Below are 25,168 nucleotides of genomic sequence, written 5' to 3'. Positions count from 1 at the left end.
GGATTGAGTTGACTCTGCAAGGAAAGCAGTGGTAAAAGCTTTTGCCTCCATCCCCTTATTTTTCACTTTTCCTATGGTGGCTTCCAGACGCCTCCACCCTGACGGCTGCTCAGCATGTCTTTTCCTTGCACCCCATTTCTCTCCAACTCTTTCTGTTCTTCAGGACTTTTCTGTACCGGGACTACCTGCACAGCCCTTTCCACAACCAAGAGAGCAGAGAGCGCGAGGGCGCATCCTAGAGAGAACAACGCATTTCCTCTCTGTTATGCTGGAAACCATCATTGCTTTTCTCTAGACATCTTAGCCACAGATTTCATTCAAAATCATCTTGGTAGGTAGTGATAGAAACAGGTTAGGGGTGGGGGACTAGCAAGCCGTGGAGGGAAGTCACGCAGTGTGTCCCCCAATCCAAGTGTTCACTCTGCTCCTTCAAGCAACTGCTACCATTGTCAGGAGAATCAGGATCCTTCATGGATATTTACATTCCCAATAAAACGCAGCTTCAGTAGACATTCAATAGAAATTGAGTTGCGGAGGTGCCAGCAAGAGGTAACAAGGTCAGTGATGCTGTAAATGCCATTGAATATGCTCTGTTACTCTCAAGCAGAGGAAATCAACATGGGGCGACTACCCCTTTACCTAAGGGAGCATTTCCCCTTTCTTACCTCTCCAGCCAGGGGTGCCCTAGATCTGGATTAACTTTACTGGCGTCTAGAGTTGAGTTGTCAGTGTCTTCTGAATGATCTGCTTGAAGACCCTGGCAGATCGACAGAGCCAGCGTGTGTGAAAGGCTCCACACATGGTAAAGTGGTATATAAGCATCAGTTGTTCTTATGTCTGTGATGCCAGCAGGGGCCCTGAATTCCCTAGCTCTCCATCACTGTTTGACATTGAGGACAAGTTTCCTTCCATATCTCCAACTCGTCTCCATTTTCCCTGTCTTCTTTGTCTCCATTTTTTCTGCAGAAAATGTTGATGCCTGCATGCCTGCCGTCATCTGAGCATCACTGCTAGGGGTAGCATTCTCAGTATCAGCACCTTGCCCTACTCCCATGACCCAGGAGCACCCACATCATCCATTCTGTCGGCCAGACCTCTTGCTTAGGACCTCGGAGCATCAGTCAATCAGGGCTTGAACTGGGTGTTCCTTGTATGCCGGTGTGGTAGCCTTGTCCATCTACTAGACTGTCCTAATGTCAGTGGACAGGGCTCCCCCACGCCTTACATACTCTGTCTTTAGTCTTCTTGACAGAATGTTGTTGGTGTCCAGCTTCTAATAATAGGTGGTTGAGTTGGAGGGGGGAGAAGTACCAACTGCATACTTCTTACTGGATTCAATGAGTCTAAGATTTTTGACTTTAAGCACACTGTATAGGCGGCCACCTGGTGTGGAGAGCCGTGGCAAGTTTGGGTCTCCCTGTCCTAGGGTACTGCTACCAATAAATCCTCCTTATCACTGCTGCTACCCAAATACCTCTTATCGGTGAGCCCGTTTCCTGCACAGCAGAGCCACAGCCACCAGCCAGGAGTCAGCTCATGTTTAAAGAGGACGCAAGTTTAGCTGCTGCATTTCCTGTCTTACAGATTGATGATCTGTGACTGTTTTGCTGATGTCATTGTACATCTGTTTTTTGGAAGTGAGTGTAACAAGGAAGGAGAATGGTTAATCGCAAGAACTCATTACACCATGAATGATGAAGGGTAGGCTCCTGTTTTATTTCTATTTCATTTGTTTGCTTCATTGGGGAAAACAAATGATCGTGTCACCCTATGGGGAATTTCACTTTCTCTTCGATATACTAATAAACCGCCTCCCACATTTCATTTCTTTTTGCCACTGCTGGAGTGGTTGATTAAAAAAACACATTGTTGGGCTTCCCTGGTGGCGCAGTGGTGGAGAGTCCGCCTGCCGATGCAGGGGACACGGGTTTGTGCCCCGGTCTGGGAAGATCCCACATGCCGCCGAGCGGCTGGGCCCATGGGCCATGGCCTCTGAGCCTGCGCGTCCGGAGCCTGTGCTCCGCAACGGGAGAGGCCACAACAGTGAGAGGCCCGCGTACCGCAAAACAAACAAACAAACAAAAAAACCAAAAAATCCACATTGTTATGCTGCTTTCCTATATCATGACCTTCACTATTGGACAGGGAAAGGAAACCAATGAAATATGTATATTTTTTAAGAAATGGAGGACCCTTCACTACAAAAGCCCCTAGAAACCCAGGTCCATTAAAGCGAGATGGATGAGGTGATGATAAAACCAAACTGAACAACGGGGAGGAGGGCATGAGTCTTCATTTTCTTTCTGGTAATATGTCTCAGAGATGAGAATTCAGTTTTCATTAATTTATTAGAAAAAAATTAAAGTGTCCTTTTCTCTCCTTCTTGTCTTCAGCTAGGAGAACGTTCCTGGTAATGGAACTAAAATTCATTTTCACTAAAACGTGTGTTCAGCCTTTGGCATATAAAACCCATGTGAGGTGGGGGTTGTTAGAGGGTTCTAGATGCTGACTAACTTGGATTTTCCCAGGGCCAGATCCTAACTGGCAACTCTGTGGCCTCTGGTTCCTACTAGTGTGTATGCTTCCTAGGTTCCTATTTATATCCCTTTATCCCCTGGCTTTTGGAGCCCAGCAAAGAGGCGCCTCTGTTTTGTGATATTTCTGTTGCTGGCCACTATCGATTTGTGATTAGCCAACCCTGATTTGAACAGTGGGTTTGCAGGCCCGTGTCTTGGGGGTGTGTGGCCATTTGGTAGTTGAGGGTATAGATTAGGAGGTCTTGACATACTGTTGCTAGCTTACTGAACCCTGAATTACTGATCCCCCAGCACAACATTTGTATTCTAAAGTTGCTATTTATGGTTGAAAGCAGATGCTGTACACATTGCGTGGGGGTGGGGTGGGGTATGGTGAGATATAAAATAAATAAATAGTCAGGCACAGTCCCTCAAAAAATAATTACTGTAAGGAAACGTTTATGGCAAAGTAGGAAAAAGAGATTGGTACTCCTCCCTCCTCTCCCTGCAACTCTGGAAGAATTATTTTGTTCATGTTCAGGGAGTTGTTGGGCAGGTGTTTGTAGAAAGCCATGATGTTAACTCAGTCGTGAACTAGACCTTGTCATATAAGTCAGCTGATGCAGCCAGCCCTCCTGATGTAGGGGTAGGGGCGGGGTGTGTGTGTCAATCTTGGGTATGTTTTTATTTCTTTCCTTTTTTATTCCTTTTCTATTGTTTTCTATTCATAATTTTTTATCATATGGACAGAAGTTTCTATTTAAAAATAACCTTTATTCAGAGAGTAATTTTACCAAATGATGGTGTAATTATACTATCACCATTTGACCTTATTAGACAGCCTCTAATAATCAGAAACTTCAACTTCACTTTTGGCGAAAGTTACTTTTTATAATTTCCGTAGTTCTCTCCTCCTGTACATCTTTGCTTTCTAGCTAACATGTCAAGTAACGAATATTTATTAATCTCCTACTTTGTGCAAAGAATTGCAGAGGATCAAAGACATTGAAAGCATGACTTGCCTTGAAAAATTTATAAGTAGACTAGGATACCAAGACAAAAGTGCACAAAAGTTAACAATATAAAACAACGGTGCAGGAGATGTCCCAAGACCATGTATATAATTACGTCCTAAATGGAGAGGTAAGAGCTGACTTCAGAGGAAAGGGGATTCCATAGGCCAGGTTCCACCGAGATGGAAAGATAACTGTGGACTTGCAGCAACATGAACAGGCGATGAATGAGCCATGTGAACACATGCTGATGAATTTAGAGAAGGGGAAGATCTGCGTGGCCTGGAGCAAGTTTTCTTAGAGATGATAAGACTTGTTCTGGACCTTGAAGGATGGGTAGAATTTGAAAACAGGCGGAGATGAATAACAGGAGGGCTTTCTATCTAAGGTGAGACCGTGAGCCAGAGGGAGTTCGGGTTAGAATATGAAAGTATGTTCAGGGGTTAGTAGCTAGAGACTAGACTGGCTAGAGCAATATGCCTGTAGAAAGCTGGATGAGATTGGAGATGTGCATGGAAAGCCTTGATTTCCATGAGGAGTTCAGACTCTCTTCTGGGGGCCTTCATTCCTTATTTATTTCCTGAGCACATATCCTGAGCTAAGCACTGTTAGAAGCTAGGGATACAGTAGGAAGCAAGAAACTCATAATCTGTGTCTCCCAAGGAGTTTATACCCTAGACTTATGGAACCAATAGATGGGCAGTTAGGAATTAAGAATATTTTGCCCTATATGAGGGCTGCGAAGGGGTCTATCAGGTATTCTGAGACCTTTGGGGAGGGACAGCTCATACAGACCAGAATTTCAACCAGGCAGAGGTAAGGAGGGAGAACCTTCAAGGCAGAGGATAGCAGGTGCAGAGGTGGGAAGACAAAGCCAGCCTGCTGCTGGCTATTTTGAAGCGGGTTTATTGAGTTCCTACTCTGTCTAGTTGGGCCTCCAGCATAGCAGGGGAGACATACAGGAGATGGTTTCTGCCCTCCAAGTACTTAGTGTCTATTTAGAGAGAGATGCCTGAGAAACACCAAATAATTGACTCTATAAGTAAGAGTTTAGGAAAGAGAGGATTGAAGGAAGGCATGAAATGGTGTGAAGTCTTCTTCCTGGAAAAGTAAAGGCTTAAGCAGAAGTAGAGAGGCAGGCATGTGAGCAGAATATCGAGGGAGAAGGGTGGCCTGTGAGACCCACCTATTGAGATGAAAAGGATGCTGGTTACCTTGGAGCAGTAGCAAGAGGCAACAGTGAGTCCATGGGTCTGGGTCCTCGGGGACCCTGAGTAAGTTGCCTAAGCTCCTTAGACTTCAGTCTTCTCATACGTAAAATTAAGAACCTTGACCTCAGTGGTCCTTGAGGCCGTGTCTAGCTTGAAAGTCCAAGTATCTTGGGCTTTACCCTAGAGGCAGAGTGAGTCTTGGAGGGTTTTGGACCAGGGGAAGGACTTGACAGAATCAATGCACTAAGAATCTTAATTTGTCTTAGTTGTAGAAAATTAATGGGATAATTACTAACTTATGAGAAGTACAGTTTTTTACTAAAAATTTGAATCATGTTCTGATGTTTTTAAAACTGCCAATAGGACCATCCTGATGTCCATTGGACATTGCCTTGTGACTTTTTCCTTTCTCAAAACAGCAAAGACACAAAATCTGTGGCCTAGAAAATGCTCATGAATGGTGAGAGGTTTAAAGGGTTCAGAACATGATTTACAAATACAAAATTGAATTTGTGAATCGTAAAAATTCCTTAACATTTTCAGGGAGATCTTGGAATTAGAAAATTTTTGTCTTTGATTTTTGCAGTACCATTCCTAGGGTGGTAATGGCAGTGATGTCATAGAGACGATATGGGCGTGACTTCCTCCCAGATACGGGAATACTAAGCTTGCCAGATGTGCCTTTGTCATATCCAGGACCAAAACTGCCTCAGCCTGGACCCCGCTAGAGGTCCCACAGAGATGACAGCTGGCCAAAGGCCTTGTTAGAATAGAACGTGGTCAGACCCTAAACGTAACCCATTTCTGCCATGTCTTTCTCCAACAGAAGTGTTTACCATCAAGCCATGCATTTAGTTCTCTTTTTCAGACAAAGACTTGAAACCTTCATGTGTCAGACTGGAACTGAAGGTGGATCTTTGGAGAGTGTTAATGCCAAGAGGTGCTGGCCGGGTTGTCTGGATGCTGAGCTATGGTCTCCTGTTGGTGGGCGCCAGTCGTGTGGCTCCTGCCTGCATTGTCGGGTCCTACCAGGCTTGTCCCTCTGGTCTCTTTCTCTAAGTACATTGTGTTGGACAAGCGGGAAGGAACACCATGTTCAGTAATTACGCTACTTCAAATGGGGAACATTTGGGCTGATTTCAAATAACTGTTTTAGAGTAGACTGCAAATTTTGGTAACATTTACAAGGTCCTAATAACTCATAACCTGTAATCCTAGATGTTCCTCAATAGCTTTTCAATGGCTGAAGATGAACGTCAAGGCTAGGGAAAAGCTTCTTACCCTCCCTTTATGTGTTTGTGGTCTCAAACCCCACTAAACATCACCGAAACCATGGTAGGTATGTGGAAAGACTGCCCAGTGCAGAGTCAGGAGCGAACTCGTCAGGAGCAGAACAGCATCTGCTGGTACATTAGGGAGGAGTGGTTATTCCTCACCTGATTTTGCTTTGTCCTCCTAGGTCTGTTTTCTCTCAGCTTCTTACCGTTTGTTTTCTTTAAGTAGATGATCACACAGAATGCGTTTTTTGACTGAGCTGTACAAAATTGATGAAGTTCCCAAAAGTCCTATGCATTTCTTGAGAGCAGCATGAGAACTGAAGTGCTTTTTTTTGTTTTGTTTTTTAAAGGGACATTGATTTGTGCTACCTGAAAATGGTTATTTATACTTTCAATTTGTTTGGCCCTCTGAGGACATCGTCCTTAAAAAGTTCTTTGTCATGGAAAGCTTAGCAAAGATTTAAATTTCAGCAAAAACAAAACCAAACCCTTGATTTTTCAGATGGTTGAGTTTTAGAAGCGCGGCTCTAGACTCTAACTGACAGTCAGGACATGCACAGTCAAGGTCTGGCTGACTTATCCATTTTGGAATCTCTGGTCCCTAGTGAAATGTTGAGAACTAAACAAGTTACCAAAAAATGGTTGTTGAAATAAATAGCACAGTTTTCTTGGGCAGATTAGGGACAAGTATACAAGTGCCAGATGCTTCCAAGATTCCATTATACTAGTATAATATTACATATAACTCCCTTCCTATCTTTTTAGGGAGTATATACTGAACATAATTTTAAATTGTCTTTCATGGCTCAGATGACCATTTTTAACTATAGCTATTGGGATACGCTAAAGAGGTCACTGACCACGCAGGTGACCTAGGACCTGAGGCGGAGGAGAGATAGATCCCGTCTTTTTTTTTTGAATTTTTTTTTTTTTTAATACAGCAGGTCCTTATTAGTCATCCATTATATACACATCAGTGTACACATGTCAATCCCAATCGCCCAATTCATCACCTCCCCACCACTACCACTTTCCCCCATTGGTGTCCATACCTTTGTTCTCTACATCTGTGTCTCAATTTCTGCCCTGCAAACCAGTTCACCTGTACCGTTTTTCTAGGTTCCACATATATGCGTTAATATACGATATTTGTTTTTCTCTTTCTGACTTACTTCACTCTGTATGACAGTCTCTAGACCCATCCACGTCTCTACAAATGACCCAATTTCAGTCCTTTTTATGGCTGAGTAATATTCCATTGTATATATGTACCACATCTTCTTTATCCATTCATCTGTCGATGGACATTTAGGTTGTTTCCATGACCTGGCTATCGTAAATAGTGCTGCAATGAACATTGGGGTGCCTGTGTCTTTTTGAATTATGGTTTTCTCTGGGTATATGCTCAGTGGTGGGATTGCTGGGTCATATGGTAATTCTATTTTTAGTTTTTTAAGGAACCTCCATACTGTTCTCCACCGTGGCTGTATCAATTTACATTCCCACCAGCAGTGCAAGAGGGTTCCCTTTTCTCCACACCCTCTCCAGCATTTGTTGTTTGTAGATTTTCTGATGATGCCCATTCTGACTGGCGTGAGGTGATACCTCATTGTAGTTTTGATTTGCATTTCTCTAATAATTAGTGATGCTGAGCAGCTTTTCATGTGAGATCTCCCTTCTTTAAGAGCCCCCCATGTCTCTTTGTGAAAAGAGGTTTCTAAGAGAATGCATCTGCTCAACATATATTGCAGACCTACTGTGTGCCTGACCTGTGCCAGAGGGAATCTAGAGAGGAATAATTAGGACATGGTCATGACCTTGGAAATCTGTCTGGTGAAGGAGACAGACACATAAACACCTAAGAGTGGAAGATGTGAGTGGCACAGTCATCCAGGCTGTGACAAAGTGTAGGAGAGCTCACTGACCTTTGATTTGTCTGCACACAGCGGCCTCTGCCTTCACAGCCCTGGCATGTCCACACAGAGGCTGGCCTGCCCACCCCCAGTGCTGCAGAAACAACGGCACTGCTCAGGGCTCTCTGTGCAGGAGCTGCAGTGGGGCCATGAGCCTCTCCTGCTGCAGAGCTGCTGTTTCTTGGCTTCTGTCTGTATTCGGTCCTGCCTGCTTATCTTTGGTTTAGTTCCTAAGGAGAACTAAGCTGCCACAGTTTACCTCTCATCTCTCTTTCCATCTCTTCTTTCTAGTCTCTTTTGCCTCTGCCCCTTTCTTCGTAAAGTTCATCACCATCCCATTAAGTCATGATGATGGTGATGATAATGACAGTAACTATCATGTATTGATTTTTTTACTAATTGCCAGGGGCTGTGCTAAGCACTTCACATATATCGTCTTATCCGCTCCCCTCAAAATTCATGCAGTCTTATCACATCTTGTAAATGAGAACCCAAGGCCCTGTGAAGTCAATAACTTGCCCAAAGCCACACAACTCCTTTCCTTTACAAAATCACAAAATGCTGGAGGTAATCTTTGCATCTCTAGAATTTTGTGTGTGTGTGTGTGTGTGTGTGTGTGTGTGTGTGTGTGTGTGAACAGAGGGAGACTGAGTCCTTCACCAACAAAGTGGTTTTATCTGTTTGCTTTCTCTACGTTTTGGGGCCACTTCCAGAAATTGAGCTGTTCTGGTTGGAACTTGAAGGTTCTAGCAGGCAGAATTTCAGATGGCCAAGGCTTTCCCTTAGGGACACTCATTTCAGTGAACAGCTCTCAGTCCAGCAGGCAAGTGATGGGTTTACTCAATCACTGGGTCATTGCTGACTTCCTCTCAGACCTGGGATTGTGTGGCCTGAGGCAGAGCACTGGGAGAAAGAAAGCACTGTTAGGCCAGACTTTGCAGCAGTCTCTGATGGATGAGTTCATTTATTTTAGTAGGGAGGGGAAAAAAGGAGGAAAGCGGTTATTGTGAGAGGAAAGAGGAATGCACGTTTAGATTTTGAGAGAAACACTTTTTCTAGTGTTCGCATCTTATCAAAGTGTTACTACATTGCTTCGTTCAAAGTTTTTATAATTCTGAGGATATTAAACATACACGTACTCAAATATTAGCACCAGAATCCACAAATAAAATAGCAGCAGGCTTTTCTTGTTTTTATACAATTCTCACGTTTGCTTCTAATTGTTAGTTTGGGTAATTTGTACCTTTTGTATCTGTTGGTCGTATTTCTTTGTATCTACCACAGTAACCAGTTTAAGGCTGAGATACAAGTTTCTGCATTAAGTTTAGAGATTGAATTGAATCAGAAATGTGGACTACAGTAGCCTTGTATAAAAGTTGAGTCTTTGTAATTCAGTAAGGAAAACATCCCACTCTTTTTTCCAGCGTGTGAATCAGACAAAGGTCAGTGGCATTCAGCCCTTGTCCTTAGCACCACGAAAGTAACATCCAGATTTCCAAGGGATTAATCCAGCTGCAGTTCTGTTCTAGTTTATGTTGTTAAAGGGGATCAGCTGCTCAAGACTGACATGACATCTGTTTCACTGTCCTCCTCCTCGGTAAATGAGGGTCTCTTACCCGAGGGTCTCTTTCCAAGGGTCTGCGAAGAGTAGCACATTTGCTGGATGTTACTACATTTCTTGTTGCATAAAATAAAGCTGAGACAAGCACTAATTTAATTAGCTTGAAATATACTATGACTTTGAAGAACATCTCTGATCCCTTTGTTCCTTGCCATGTCCATTAGTCATTGGAATTTTATTTTACTTTACTTTATTATGTTTATGATCTGTTAGCCGTGTCTGAATGCTGGCCCTTCAAAGGCAAGGAATCGTTATCTGTTCTTCACAATGCATTTCAACACACAGGTCGCCCAGGATGTCCTTCATTGGCCATTCAGGAAGGATCATGACTTATCTGCTTAGATTAGAATCAAATTGTGCTTTTTTAAGTAACTCACACTTATTCTATTTACATGTTCTAGTCATTTCTTGATTTTTATTTTTTCCTTTCCAAATGTTTTCTCTCATTTTCTCCAGGGCCACATATGGGGGCAAACTGATTCTACCCAGTGCTCCTGAAAAGCCGTGAGTCTGATAGGTAATGTCAGGCATCTGGCAGAGCAGAGAACAGAACATTACCTTGCATTTTATAAGTGCTTTGCGCAGCATTTCATAATCTACCTAGATTTTCAAAACAATCCAAAAAAAGAAGGAAAACAGCCGTTACTACTAGGATACTGACAAGGAAATCACATGGATTTGTCCCGAGTGACATGCTGAACCAGCAGCACAGCTGTCAAAAGATCCTGGTCATGGGTGTCTTGGTACAGAAGTTTCCGCACTGACGCAGGTTGGCAGCTTCCCGCAAATCCCCTTGGTATTCTGAGTCTTGGAGGTGGAAAAAGAAGGAGAACTCAAAAAGTCCACGAATAGCCACCATTGGCCTTGATCACAGAGGAGCAAATCCAGAAACGGCCTAATTCTTCTGCATAGGTTCACCCTGGTGTGGATGGGTGGCTTTAATCAAGATCTGGTATTTTCGTCTCTTGCCTTCACAGAAGTAGTGTCAGCCATGCATGAACTGTGTGAACACATACAGGTAATACAAGAATAGAGTTTTCAGCTACAGGGTAAAGGCACCAAACTCCTAAGTCCTTAGCTGAAGAACAATTATTCCACAAGCTTTTTCTATCCAGCTCTCTATAAGAAACATTTAAAAATTTTATTTTTATCCATTAAAGGCAGAATAGAAAAGAGGAAATAAGAGAGCTAAGCCTTGTTCATTTTTTCACTTGATACACAATTGAAATCAACACCCTTGGGCCAAAACATAATAATCTTTAGACCTCATAGGGCTTCCTGAAATATTTTGGAAAAAAAAAATTTGCAAGTATATCCTAATTGGGTAAGTGCTGAAACAAAGTTTCTAAATAAACCGAGTCTAGGTGAGAAATGGCCTTTGTATAAGTGGTAATTTCATCCTGAGCATCACTTGGACATAAGTTCAGGTAGGTCATAGAATAAAAGGAAGAGGCTCAGGGCTTCCCTGGTGGCGCAGTGGTTGAGAGTTCGCCTGCCGATGCAGGGGACACGGGTTCGTGCTCCGGTCTGGGAAGATCCCACATGCCGCGGAGCGGCTGGGCCCGTGAGCCATGGCCGCTGAGCCTGCGCGTCCGGAGCCTGTGCTCCGCAAGGGGAGAGGCCACAACACTGAGAGGCCCGCGTACTGCAAAAAAAAAAAAAAAAAAAATTGAAAAAGGAAGAGACTCAGAGAGAGGCAGCCCAGCCTTGGTACTGAGGCAGGCATGTAACCCTTGCGACCAGGGCTCAGCATCCCTACCCGCTTTCCAGTGCTCCTTCCACTTGTCGCCTTGTCTCCTCGTCCTCATACCTCACTGCGGAGACCCAACAAAAATGTACCATCTGGCATAGGACTTACTATTGTTATGTTTCGGGAGACACCTCTGTACAATTATTACTTGTGGAAGTGAGAGTTTTCCCATAAAGCAAGCAGAAGCAGTTATTCCTGTTTCTTTGGCGTTAATAGCATATTGTCAATTGTCATGCCACCAAATGAGTGTGATACGAGGAATGAATATCTTCTGCGATGCCAGCAATTGCTGGGTGATAGGAAGATTTGACTTTTCCAGAGTATCCTCACGTCAAATGTGACATCTCTTTGTGTATTATCTTTAACATGCACAATGAAATGTGAAATGGTGTTAACAGTAGCCCAAGGATACCAAAGCTTCAAGATTAGGAATCACTTTCAGGCTGTCTTTCTTCTTCCCCCCAGTGGGCTGCTGTATTAACACTCATTACAGCGAAGCAGAACAGATGGGCAAACAGACTGATTAGTTATTTATATGTATATATTTTTCTTTGTGAAGCTTAGATGTTGGCTCTTTCTTCAATAAAAGAAAGGAATTTTTAGATGTTGCCTTGTCTTGATTTCCCTTTTTAATCAAAGGAAGAAAGGGGGTACTTTGCTCCTGATCTAATAATAATGTGCCTATTATCCTTTTCTTAACTGCTGACTTCATAGCTCTCTGTACCCATTGCAATCAGAATTCGATTTTCTCCAACCCTCCAAGCTGCATGTGGTGTCTTCGTGTTCTTTCTGGCCTAGGATTTCTTTATGGAGTTTATCACTTTTAATTCATTTTTCAGAAGTGTCCTTCTTGACAAGGAAACTGTCTATAGTTTTTTTGGCTTTTCCGTCCAAAATGAAAAAATACATGATTAATTGGTGGAAAGTGAAATTATCCATAATATTACATAAATAGAAATATTTTCCATAGCCTTTTTTAAGAAGGTCAGATATTGCTTTGATTTTTTCTTAAAACAGATTTTGCATATTTTATTCCTTCCCAATTTTATAAAAGTAGGTTTTTTGATGAAATTATGCTTCCAGTTCAAAAAGTTAAGGTAAAGAAAAAAGCCATCCACAATTCCATTTCTGGATATATATATTCAAAGGAAATGAAATTATCTTGAAGAGATATCTGCACTCCCATGTTCATTGCAGCATTATTCACCGTAGTCAAGGTATGGAAACAAGTGTCCTTCAGTGAATGAATGGATCAAGAAAATGTGAGACAACACACATACACACAGAGGAATATTATTCAGCCTGATTATGAAAGAAATCCTGCCATTCCCAACTGTATGGATGAACCTGGAAGGAATTAAGCTAAGTGAAATAAGCTAGACAGAATCTTATATGTAGAATCTTAAAAATAAAAAAGTCAAACTTATGGAAACAGAGAGTAGAACTGTGGTCGCCAGAGGCTGGGGAGTGGGAAAAATAGGCAGAGGCTGGTAAAAGGGTACAAACTTTTAGTTATAAGATGAATAAGGTCTGAAGTATAACATGGTGACTGTAGTTGATAACACTGTATTGTATAATTGAAAGTTGCTAAAAGAATAGAACTTGTGGATGCATCAAAAAAAAAAAGTAAATATGTGAAGGGATATATGTGTTAATTAACTTGGTGGGAATCCTTTCACAATGTATATAGTATATTGAATCATCCTGTTGAATATAGTATATTGCAGTTTTGTCAGTTATTCCTCAATAAAGCTGAAAAAATAAAAAGAAACCCATCTGCACTGGAAAAAAGCCATCATAAATCCATAGTCTTTTCTTATAAAAGGGCAAATGTATCACACATATATAACATGCATAAAAAAGTAATGGACTTACTAGTATACAGAAAAGAACTTCCTCAGGTTATAATGTGAAGTGTCCTGGAACAATAATTCCCCTTAGGATATCTAAAATAGTACGCAGAGTCTTGAGGCATAGTGTAAGGAGAGGAGGGATAAACGTGCACAGTTGAAGGTTTTTTAGTCTTTTGGAAAAATTTTGAATTGGATTTACAGATTTGCTAATGTATTTTATCGAAGCAAGAAAATTATTCTATAAAGATGGCACTGTATGAGGTTAATGCATAGCATTATGAAGGGACTACGACTTCTAATTTCATGATATAGGATAATATAGCCATATAGCCACTTGGGGAGATTTTTACACAAAGCCGTGGGCTATTAATTGGAGCCTGTGTTTTTGAGGTGCCCAGTGATCCTATCATATAGATTATTTAGTTTTAAAAAATCATCCTCAGTGGGACTTGGTATTAGAAGATTCCATCAAACATCAAAGAGATGCTTCAGTTTAATTCTCACACTGTGATCTGTGACTTCAGAAATAGCATGCTGTTAATAACAATATGTGAGAACGAGACTCAGATCTTCTTGTTGCTTTCGGTCTCTGCATGCTCATTTGCACCCTCAGTTACCTCTCTAAGTGGGCTGGTTTCAGGGAGGTGAATGAATAGATGATGTGGGAGTTGGGAGAGAAAAGCTGAGCAAAACTAATGGAAAAATGGAAGCTAAAAAAATATGCTGGAATTTATGTGAAGGATAGTAGAAACTGAAGGGAAACTTGCTTGAGCAGATAATGGTGGCAGTAATTAGGGGTACATTTCTGAAGGTCTCCTCAATTTGAGGTCTCAGTTAGATTGAGGTTAATGAAGAGAATTTTCAGTATAAATGAAACCTTGGCATTACATCAGGCTATAAAAGAGATGCAGTTCAGAAGTGTTTTAATGATGTTTATTCAGCTATGTTCGGGACTCAAACTCAACCTTTCTTGACATTCCCAATCTCGAGGCTGAATCAGGTGCCTGTGGGGTGAACTACTCTGTCATCCTATATTTAATCGGCAGTTGCTGTACCACATGGTTGTGAAACTGGTCTTCCTCACGATCACCTTTCTCTGAGTGTTCATATTCTGTGGGGATGGTTGGGGAGGACACTGTATCTTGTCCTGTTTATCTCTATATACCCAGTGTCTGCCAAAAACGTGTCTGTCGGTTTAGTAGTTTTCAGTAAATATCTATTGATTAAATGAATGAATGAATGGACAATTGTTTATGTGCAGAATCCAAATGACATAGTAAAAAACTTTCCCCAGTGATCAATGGTAAATTTTGAGAGTTGGAGATCCTCTGCCTCTCAGATAACTTCATAATTATCTCCTTCGAAATGGGCAAAATATTAAAATATATTTCTGTCAAGGTTGTAAAACTTGAAAACCTCACTCTTAAAATTAACTTACTGCTATAAAATACATAATGTGTGTGTTTCAAAAACAAAACCCACACCTAATTGTGATTTGGAGAGAACTCACATTGAGTGATAGTGCTTTTTTTTTTTGGTACGTGGGCCACTCACTGTTGTAGCCTCTCCCGTTGCGGAGCACAGGCTCCGGACACGCAGGCTCAGTGGCCATGGCTCACGGGCCCAGCCGCTCCGCGGCATGTGGGATCCTCCCGGACCGGGGCACGAACCCGTGTCCCCTGCATCGGCAGGCGGACTCTCAACCACTGCGCCACCAGGGAAGCCCCGAGTGATAGTGCTTTTTAAAAAATATAATTAAATGAAGACTTCTCAAGTCATCACTTGAATTGGACGTGTCTAATTAGAATCACGTCTAATCTGCTTGTTAACATGCCTCTCACTTCCATGCCTGAATAATAGAGAAGTCCTTTGAAAAGGTTTTTTATGTTTTATTTTTGTTTGCCTGCGGCAGTGTGTTTGATTTTCATGTGATTTCAACTTTTTTTTTATTCAGGTAAGATTTGTTGCTACAAACAGAACTTCTAAAACAGAAGAAACAGTGCACAGTGCTTTTCGGGAATAGCAAAGAGTAATTCACGTCTTAAATTCTTACATTAACTTCTTGGGTAGATTGTGAGGCTGTCAGTGTGAAATAGGGATGAGGAACAGAAAAGGAAGAGGACTCCCAGAGAGGAGGGTTGTAAACTGTCTCTGGATTCCTACTGTCCTTCTGGATTTTGCTAGGGTTTCCCACTCTCCTTCCTGTTTTTACTTTGTTTATTCTGAAGAGGCGGCAACAGACTGGGAGGGGAGGCGAGGTTTCCCCTCTCACTTCAGGTTGCTCTGCGGTGTACCGTGTACGTGTGAGGTGGTTTTCCCACATTCCTTTTGGAAAAGTAAGGAATTAATTCTGGGAGCCCACACCTGTCACCTTACGTGGTGATGCTGAAAGGGAACGAGGGAGATGGGCCAAGCGGCAGCAACAACAACCCTTAGCAGCCACTTGCTTACAGAGGAGTTTTCTCCCTTCTGCCTTTAGAACTGATTCCTCTCTCCTATCCTTCTTGTCTCATATTTCAGCGCTGTTTCTTTAAAAACTGTAGTAGGTCAACAGAGCGGATTTCAGCACTACTAATTTAATGTCTCTCAAAGTGTGCTCAAATTTGGATCAAATGGACTTCCTACATCTTAGGAGGTTTTATAGTTTATCTTTAAAGTTGGATAAAGTTAGCAAGGCCTCCTCCAGGGCCTTCACAAGCATCAGCAGTGCAGTCCTCTTCCCTGCCCCGCCCCGACCTTGACCCCTCTGAACACACACACATACACACATACACACACACACACATCCGCCACGCACTTTCAAGTTCCAGTGTCTTAGCTCCGGCAGTTCTTCACATCTGGATGATGGTACTCTCCTTTCAACCTGGCAAGTTTCTACCAAACGTTAAGACCCTACAGAATATCACTTCTTTTAATTCCTGCCTTTTCCCAGTCATCATTTAATCTGCTTCCTTGAATTCTACATTGCCATAGATTCCTGTGAATCATTTATCGTGGCACTTATACACTGTATTGTGTAGGTTAAAAAAAAAGTCAGCACATCTCCCCCATCTGGCCCGGGAGCTCTACAGACGAATATGAGTAGACCATCAGTGGAAATACTGTAGCTTTAATGACATTGCTGCTAGCTATCATCAGAATAGTTGTGTGTGTGTTTTCCATATAGCTTTAAAAAGGGGGAAATGTGTTAACATGAGGTTACCTAATAGTGTTGAGAAACTGATAGGCATTAACTAGGAAAAAAGTCATTCTTGTTTGTAAAACTTTACCAACTAACCCTATACTTTCTGTTAATGATTTTATATAACCAGTGATAGAAACTAGTCTGGAGAACTATACAAAGACATGGTTAGTATTATAGCCATTGAGTTGATGTTGAAATTTGTATTTGCGTGGCTTGATTTAAGATCATTATCTGTGTTATCTAAGTTCATTTATTAGATTGATTTAGAATTATCTTTCAGTATTGGGCTAATTTGAAAATTTCCCTTTGCTGAGATTAGGTGGTTTAAATGATAGAATTTCTGTGTCCATAGATGTGGTCAATGCTCTAGGAAGGAGGGCTTAGGGGCACCAATTTTGTTGGAAGAGAAAACTTGCAGCTGCCTTTGGGTAGCACTGTTCTTGACACTGAGAAACGTCAGTTGTTCCTAAAGCGGAGAGGAGAGTAGTGGAATATGGGTGCTGATGAAGATTAAGAGGGTGGCTTGGCAGCTTCTTTTGCTCTGCCGTGGGTGTGAGGGGTAAGGGCCTGTGTTACAGTGGGATGGATGGAGATGAAGGCATCGGTAGATGTTTCAAAGTGAATGTCTACAAGACTGGAATGGCTTGATAAGGATGATGAAAAAATAAAATAAATAAAAATGAGCAACCTGAGCATGACACACCTTGAGAGTTTGGATGGTGACCTTGAGCGGGGCAGGGGAAGGTAAATTCACTCCAGTTAACTAGGGGATTATCTCCTTTGTGGTTTATCCGTAAATGCGCTTGCCGCCTTTAGTAGAGGTCAAACAGAGGCATAAAGGCTCTGAAAGAGGTGGAAGAGCACCTCGTTTTCTTCCCTTCATATTCCTACATCTGCTCAGTCCTTAAAGCATTCAGCTAACTAAGCAGAAAATTGACAAAAAGTACATTCAAGTCCTTACCCCCCATCTCCTTCCTTCCCAAACAGTATTGCCTCAAGTAAAATAAAGTATTGAATCATTTATGGAACCCACTGGAAATGCTAGCCCATGTTCCAACCCACCTCCTCCTGGCAAAATCTGAGGAGCTAGGAAGAGCTGGCCTGTGTGCAGGACAGGATGAGGAGGTTGGAGGACTTTTCCCAGCCTCTGGAACTCGATGGATCTCACCAATGTCCTTTCCTCCCTCTGAAGCTTTTTGAGATTCCGGAACATTAGCAGACCTATATAGCCCATTAAGTTTGTGTGTGGCAAGTAGGAGTGCTCAAATATTTATTTGAATAAATAAATAGAAATTTTGTAGCTCCTCAAAAAGTCCAGCCACACCTAGAGTCTGTCATACAGAGTGAAGTAAATAAGCAAGAGAAAAACAAATACCGTATGCTAACACATATATATGGAATCTAAAAAAAAAAAAAAAGAGGTTCTGAAGAACCTAGGGGCAGGACAGGAATAAAGATGCAGACATAGAAAATGGACTTGAGGACATGGGGAAGGGGAAGGGGAAGCTGGGATGAAGTGAGAGAGTGGCATGGACATATATACACTACCAAACGTAAAATAGATAGCTAGTGGGAAACAGCTGCATAGCACAGGGAGATCAGCTCGGTGCTTTGTGACCGCCTGGAGGGGTGGGGTAGGGAGGGTGGGAGGGAGATGCAAGAGGGAGGAGATATGGGAATATATGTATATGTATAGCTGATTCACTTTGTTACAAAGCAGAAACTAACACACCATTGTAAAGCAATTATACTCCAATAAAGATGTTAAAAAAAAAGTCCACCCACAGAACACTCTAAGACATAAATCACCTTGAGATCCTTTTTGACCCACCTCCTAGAGGAATGGAAATAAAATCAAAAATAAACAAATGGGACCTAATGAAACAAATCTTTTGCACAGCAAAGGAAACCATAAACAAGACGGAAAGACAACCCTCAGAATGGGCAAAAATATTTGCAAATGAAGCAACTGACAAAGGCTTAATCTCCAAAATATACAAGCAGCTCATGCAGCTCAATATCAAAAAAACAAACAACCCAATCCAAAAATGGGCAGAAGACCTAAATAGACATTTCTCCAAAGTAGACATACAGATTGCCAACAAACACATGAAAAGATGCTCAACATCACTAATCATTAGAGAAATGCAAAGCAAGACTACAATGAGGTATCACCTCAAACCGGTCAGAGTGGCCATCATCAAAAAATCTGCAACCAGTAAATGCTGGAGAGCATGTGGAGAAAAGGGAACCCTCCTGCACTGTTGGTGGGAATGTAAACTGATACAGCCACTATGGAGAACAGTATGGAGGTTCCTTAAAAAACTAAAAATAGAACTACCATATGACCCAAGAGTCCCACTGCTGGGCATATACCCTGAGAAAACCATAATTCAAAAAGATAGATGGGGCTTCCCTGGTGGCACAGTGGTTAAGAATCCGCCTGCCAATGCAGACGACATAGGTTCGAGCCCCGGTCTGGGAAGATCCCACATGCCATGGAGCAACCAAGCCCATGTGCCACAACTACTGAGCCTGCGCTCTAGAGCCCGCAAGCCACAACTACTGAGCCCGTGTGCCACAACTACTGAAGCCTGCACTCCTAGAACCCGTGTTCTGCAACAAGAGAAGCCACCACGATGAGAAGTCCACACACTGCAACGAAGAGTAGCCCCTACTCGCTACAACTAGAGAAAACCCGTGCGCAGCAATGAAGACCCAATGCAGCCAAAAATAAAGGTATATAACACAAACAAACAAGTAAAAAAAAAAAAAAAAAAAAGATGTACCATAATCTTCATTGCAGCACTATTTACAATAGCCGGGACATGGAAGCAACCTAAATGTCCATTGACAGATTAATGGATAAATAAGATGTGGCACATACATACAATGGAATATTACTCAGCCATAAAAATGAACGAGATTGAGTTATTTGTAATGAGGTGGATGGACCTAGAGTCTGTCATACAGTGAAGTAAGTCAGAAAGAGAAAAACAAATACCATATGCTAACGCACATATATGGAATCTAAAAAAAAAATGGTACTAATAAACTTAGGGGCAGGACAGGAATAAAGATGCAGACATAGAGAATGGACTTGAGGACACGGGGAGGGGGAAGGTTAAGCTGGGACGAAGTGAGAAAGTGGCATGGGCATATATACACTACCGAATGTAAAATCAATAGCTAGTGGGAAGCAGCCGCATAGCACAGGGAGATCAGTTTGGTGCTTTGTGACCACCTAGAGGGGTGGGATAGGGAGGGTGGGAGGGAGACGCAAGAGGGAGGGGATATGGGGATATATGTATACATATAGCTGATTCACTTTGTCATACAGCAGAAACTAATACAACATTGTAAAGCAATTATATTCCAATAAAGATTAAAAAAAAAAAAAAGTCCAGCCACGTGTTGTGCAGGGCACAGGCCTTCTGACCTTGTTTTTCAAGCGGGGGTCAGATGAGAGTGACCCATGCTGCATTTCCTTCTTCAGCGCCTGGCCGCACCCCAGTCCAGTGGGGTCGGGCGGGAATCACCACGGAGACTGAGACACTGGCTTCGTGTCCCACATTCTGATCTAGCGCTTTCTTCTTGCAGGTGCGCACATTTTGACCGACTGAGCAAGAAGGTGGATTTTCCTTGTGTCTAAAGAGAAGAAAATGTACCCGTGTCTGTAGAGATGCTTTGCAGTTCAGCCCGGCTGAAGCTGACCGAATGAGACTATGGGCTGTGCCTCTGCGAAGCATGTTGCCACTGTTCAAAATGAAGAGGAAGCCCAGAAAGGGAAGAACTACCAGAATGGAGACGTGTTTGGTGGTAAGTGCAGTTGAATTTCATCCTCGGCCCCTCCATCCAGGCCTTTCATGTGAACAATTGCAGTGTTCCTGTGTTCTGTTTGCTGGGGGCGGGGCGGGATGCAGGGGTGATGGGGGGGGTGTGGGTAGAGGGCTGATGAGAGATGATAAAAATCAAGGCAGATCTTTTACATTGGACAGTTTTCATCATAATTTATACCTAGAAGACTTTGAGGAGGATCATGGAGGTTTTATGCAGAGCTCACATTTAAATCAAGCTTTGAAGAACTAGTAGGACATAAACAGGTGCATGGGACAGTGGCCACAGGGTGTCCTGGTCCAGAACTGTAGGACTGAGCATATGGAGGTCCAAAAGCGGGCAAGGATTTATAATGGAGGGAATGACGTGTGTTTTGGAGTTTATTATAAGTTTACAAGGAATTACTCTTTCTGTGAATTAGAAATTCTCGTTTTCAAAAACACAATTACAGTGAACTTAGAAATCTTCTTTTAACCATCCTGTGATGATTCATAGTGACTTGAGACTATCTAGTGCAGAGGTCACAGACTGCCAACCCATGGCCACATCTGGTTTACAAATATATTTTCTTTGGCCCCCAGAGAATTTTAAAATAAAAAAGCAAGGCGGCCTTTAAAAATCAGGATGTTTCACACAAAACCCCAAATTTCTTGAGAAGGTCTGACAACACTGATTTTCCATTTCCTTAGGCAACAGTTGGTGGAACGGGGTAGCAGTTGCTGGTTCAGTCAGAGTATGGCCTCCAGTAAATGGCTGAGCCCTCCCCGTGAATGCACATCAGGCCCAGTTCACTCACTGACGTTCCATGCCTGGCCACTTACAGCCTTTTGAGTTCGCCTAATCTTGAGTTTGTCCTTTGGAAGATCAATGATTACCCTGATGCAGGGTGGCTATGGGTTTGTACAAAATTCCAGTTAGTCCAGGCAGATGAAGCAGTTTTTGCTGAATTACTTTAACAATAATACCCAAGACTTGACATTTTCATGGTACTTTTATTCATAAAAGCACCTCTACATCTCTTATTCAATAAAGAACCTCATTGCAATGATGTTTACATGTCAACAACTCAAGTTGCACTATTCAGTCTCTGTCAAGGAATTCTACTGCGTTTCAATCTCTAACTTTTGATCCATTGCATTGGTTGTTTCAGTCCCCTGGGGAAGAATTGGGAACAATGTGGAAGGGGTAATGCTCTGTTACAAGTGGACTCATGTATATGGACGGAGGAAGATTTCATTTTGTTTTAAGGAGATGTATTTGTTGCCTGGAACAAATTTGCTTCTAGTGGTCACTACCAATAGAAACAAGAACTGTGGAGAAGAGGGACATATGAGCATCTTAATAAAGTAGAATCCAGCTCTTTGAAACCACACCTTCTGGGAAAACAGCAAATGGGAACTAGAGTCTTTACTGTTACTCTCAAACACTTAACTTTTAAGAGGAAATAATCTAATATCAGGGATTTGTTTAAATTAACTTCTATGTGAGGTTCTGTGTCATTGTCATTTTTGTAATTAGAGCTACCACTTATGGAGCCTTCACCATATGTCAGACACCAAGAAGCATTTACATTCATTTTCATGTTGAATTTTCACAACAATCCTGTGAAATCTGTGCCATCTTAATTTTACAGATTTGGAAGCTGGAGCACAGTGTGACTAGCTGATCCAAAGTTACTCAGCTATTAAGTGGTAGAATCAGATGTCTCAGACTCCAAAGTCCACATTTCTTTCTCAGTGTCATTTCCTGCTGCCTCCCATCCGTCACTCATTCTTTAATGCGAAAAAGTATTCACTGGCCGGTACACGGTGTGACAGACCCTTTGCTAAATGCCATGGAGGATACAGAGATAAACCTTGCTTTCTAGGAGTTCGTAAGAGGATGAAGAAGTGTTTTGAGGCAGAATAAGCCAAATACCAGAAAAGGAAAAGACATACACATCATGATAAGAATCAGAGGGTTGAGAGACTGCCTTAAAAGGTGGGATCAGAGCAGATTTCTTATAGAGGTGACAGCTGACCCTGGCCCTAAAGGACTGGAGAATCTAAACCTGTCGGATGAAGGGTGTGGGAAGGAACTAGACGAGGAAAGCCTAGACGTGATGTGACCCATATTCAAGAATTACAAGTAATCCAGTTCGAATGTAATATAAAATATAAGTGAGAGGGAATTGGGTACAAAACTAAGTTAGAGTTAAATTATGGAGAATGTGGAATACCAAATTACAATCTGTAGAAAGGTAACCTTAGATTTGTGAGAGCAAAAATTTAGTGATATTCAGTATATTGTATTAATATTTTGCTTGTCAATGAGACCATCTAACCATTCATTTGCTAATATGGTTACAACTTTTATAGCTAAGAAGACGTTCTGTTGTTCTAAAGTACCATGTGTAGTTTGCAAACGTTAGCATCTAATAAAGGAGTCTTGTATTAGTCAACTATTGCTGGGTAATAGACAGCCTCAAGATCTTAGTGGCATTCAGCAATAATCATGTCTTTCTTGATCACGAGTTGCTTGGTCAGCTGGAGTGGCTCTGCTCCATGTCTCTCTCAGCTTCCTCCTGGGACCAGTGAGCCAAGGGGGGTATGCTCTTCTTTTGCAAAAGGGTAAAATTACAAGTGATACCCATGATGCCTCTTAAGCTTAGGCTTAGACCTGGCACACTGTCACTTGTACCCACATTTTACTAGCCAAATCAAGTCACATGAACAGGCTCAAAGACAAGGGGCAGAGAAGTCCATCTGACCACAGCACATTCATGGCAAGGGTATGGATGTAGAGAAGGGTCAAGAATTGGGGCTAATAATTCAGTCTACCCCATGCCTGCCCAGTCATTGCTGTCTGTGTGGCTCCATGCCATAAAGTGCACTCAAGGCCTCTGCCAGCTTCTCCTCATCCTCCTGGTACTCACACTGAAGTTTCATTTACTCCAGCATTCATCATCTTGTTACTCTTTCTTACATCAGCATTTGCAGGTTTGTGGCATTGTGTTAGATAAAGCAGGAATACAGGGAGGGAGAGAGCTTCATGTACCAGTCCAGGGAGAGTTTTCCTAGCCCTACAGGGTTCTGGGAGTAGAATTGTCAGAATCCATTGTGAACGTCAGTACCAGTATCCTAGATGTTACTGAATGCTAGAGTTTGAATATGACAAGAGAAGGTCCTATCTGTTTCTCCACTTGAATTAGTTTGCAAGCAGTAGTCTACAAAATCCCAGTAGAACCACAGATGGTCACAGATGAATGGTAGATCTGGCTCACTTTTAGCCATTTGATATCTTTTGTCACCCATTGTTTCAGTGATCTATTATCACATAGCAAAGGACTCCAAGCTTAGCAGCACTGATTTATTATTTTTCCCAATTCTGTGGGGTGGCTAGGGTTCATCTGCTGTTTTTTTTTTTTTTTTTTTTTTTTTTTGCCTGGGCTCAGCCATGCAGCTGCATTCAGCTGGGAGCTCAGCTGGGCTCGACTGACCACGATGGCTTCAGACCTCTCTCCCTCTGGGTAGTCAAATTTTCATGTGGCAGCTAGCTTCCAAGAGAGGAAGTAGAAGCTTCCAGGCCTCTTAAGACCTGGGTTTGAAAGTACAAGAATGTTATTTGTGCCGTGTTCTGTTGAGCAAAGCAAGTCACAAGACCAACCCAGAGTCAAGGGAGCACAAAGGCTCTCCATCTGTTGAGTCTGTGCCTATAGGGAGGGGAAGAACTGCTGGGAGCCGTCTTTGGAGATGGGTTACCACACCCATTGATAGAGGCAATGAGAACTCATGACTGGATTGTATTCCAACCTGGACAGTTACATTCTGCTTTCTAAATCACGCCTCTATTTTCCACCGAATAAAATGGCCTCATTCACTTTTCAAAAGCTTAATGCTTGAAAGACGTTATTACCACATGTTGAAGAGCTGACCAAGTCTGTGAAAGGTGGCACATTTGGGGATAGCTCTGAAGTATATGTCTCTGAGTGTGTGTACACACACACATTCGATCCTTTTTCTAAAAGTGTTAATTTAATTTCATAGCTTCTAAGGACATGCTGGGAAGCGTTGATAAGCAGTGTGTTTTTACAAATAGTAATTTCCATTTATATGAAGCATTTTGGTCTCTGTGATATTTTGGTTATTTAGGAGATGATGCCAAAAGCTCAGCTTCCCTCTACACCGGTGCTGAATTGAACCTCAGAGACATATTTTTGGGTGAAGTAGAAAAGGATAGCTTTATTACTTTGCCAGGCAAAGGGGGACACAGCGGGCTCCTGCCTCGAAAAACTATGTGTCCCCACTTGGAGAGGATAGTGAGAAGTTTTATTGTAATGGTTCAAAGAGGGCATGATGAGCTTGTGGACATTCTTCTGATGGGTTGGTGGTGAGGTAAGTAGGAGTCAGCATTATCAACCTTCAGGTTCCAACTGGTCTGGGGTCTACATGCTTGTGGGTAGTGTACCATCATTAACTTCTCCCACCTGGAGGGGGTTTCAGTATTTGCAAAACAGCTCAAAGATTTTGTTTGTATCCCTTGATGGGGAGCCAGGACCTTGCCCCAAGGCTGCACTGTTGTTTCTCTTGACTGTTTGTTTCTCCCTGGTCTCACATCCCCTCCCTTCCCTAATTAACAACTGTTTGAATCTGCCCACTGGGACTCAGGGAAGGTCATGGAGTCTGAAGGAAGGCTCCTTCCTGTAATCAAAGAAATGGGGGAAACAGAAAGGCTTTGTGCCCAGGAGCCCCACAGGGCCCTGCTAGGTATCAGAGACCCACCACTCAAAATGTGTGGAACAGAATTGCTATAGAATATTCCACCATTGAGGATTAACTGACAAATGGGCATCTTGACTCCTAGATTTCATAGACTTCAGGAGATCATTGACAAGGAACTTTATCACGGACGTTGACCTATAGACTTTCTTTCTACTTTAAGTATAGGAGCATAAAAAGTTTCAGATCTAAAGTTGTGTCTCATTTTTGTGGCCCTTTCAGAAGTAAAAGCTGGG

At 42.3% G+C, this 25,168-nt stretch overlaps 1 protein-coding gene across 4 annotated transcripts in view; it reads left to right on the top strand.

Annotated features, from left to right (window-relative positions):
* Window positions 1-25,168, top strand: part of CUNH1orf21 (chromosome unknown C1orf21 homolog) — a 227,089-nt gene that overhangs the window by 61,508 nt on the left and 140,413 nt on the right. For 3 of the 4 annotated variants that reach the window (XM_029227464.1, XM_029227466.1, XM_029227468.1), the window contains one exon: window positions 19,939-20,157. In XM_029227464.1, the coding sequence (XP_029083297.1) occupies window positions 20,064-20,157 (94 nt within the window). In that variant the 5' untranslated portion in view covers window positions 19,939-20,063. Of the gene's footprint in view, window positions 1-1,498; window positions 1,702-19,938; window positions 20,158-25,168 lie in introns of those variants that run through there. The other variant, XM_029227467.1, reaches the window with a different exon arrangement.

Source organism: Monodon monoceros, unplaced genomic scaffold (assembly GCF_005190385.1).
Source record: "Monodon monoceros isolate NGI ecotype Baffin Bay Population unplaced genomic scaffold, NGI_Narwhal_1 Super_Scaffold_18, whole genome shotgun sequence".
Classification (NCBI taxonomy): Eukaryota; Metazoa; Chordata; class Mammalia; order Artiodactyla; family Monodontidae; genus Monodon; species Monodon monoceros.
The sequence above is the reverse complement of the archived record's forward strand: the minus strand, read 5'-3'. Positions and strand labels throughout refer to the sequence as shown.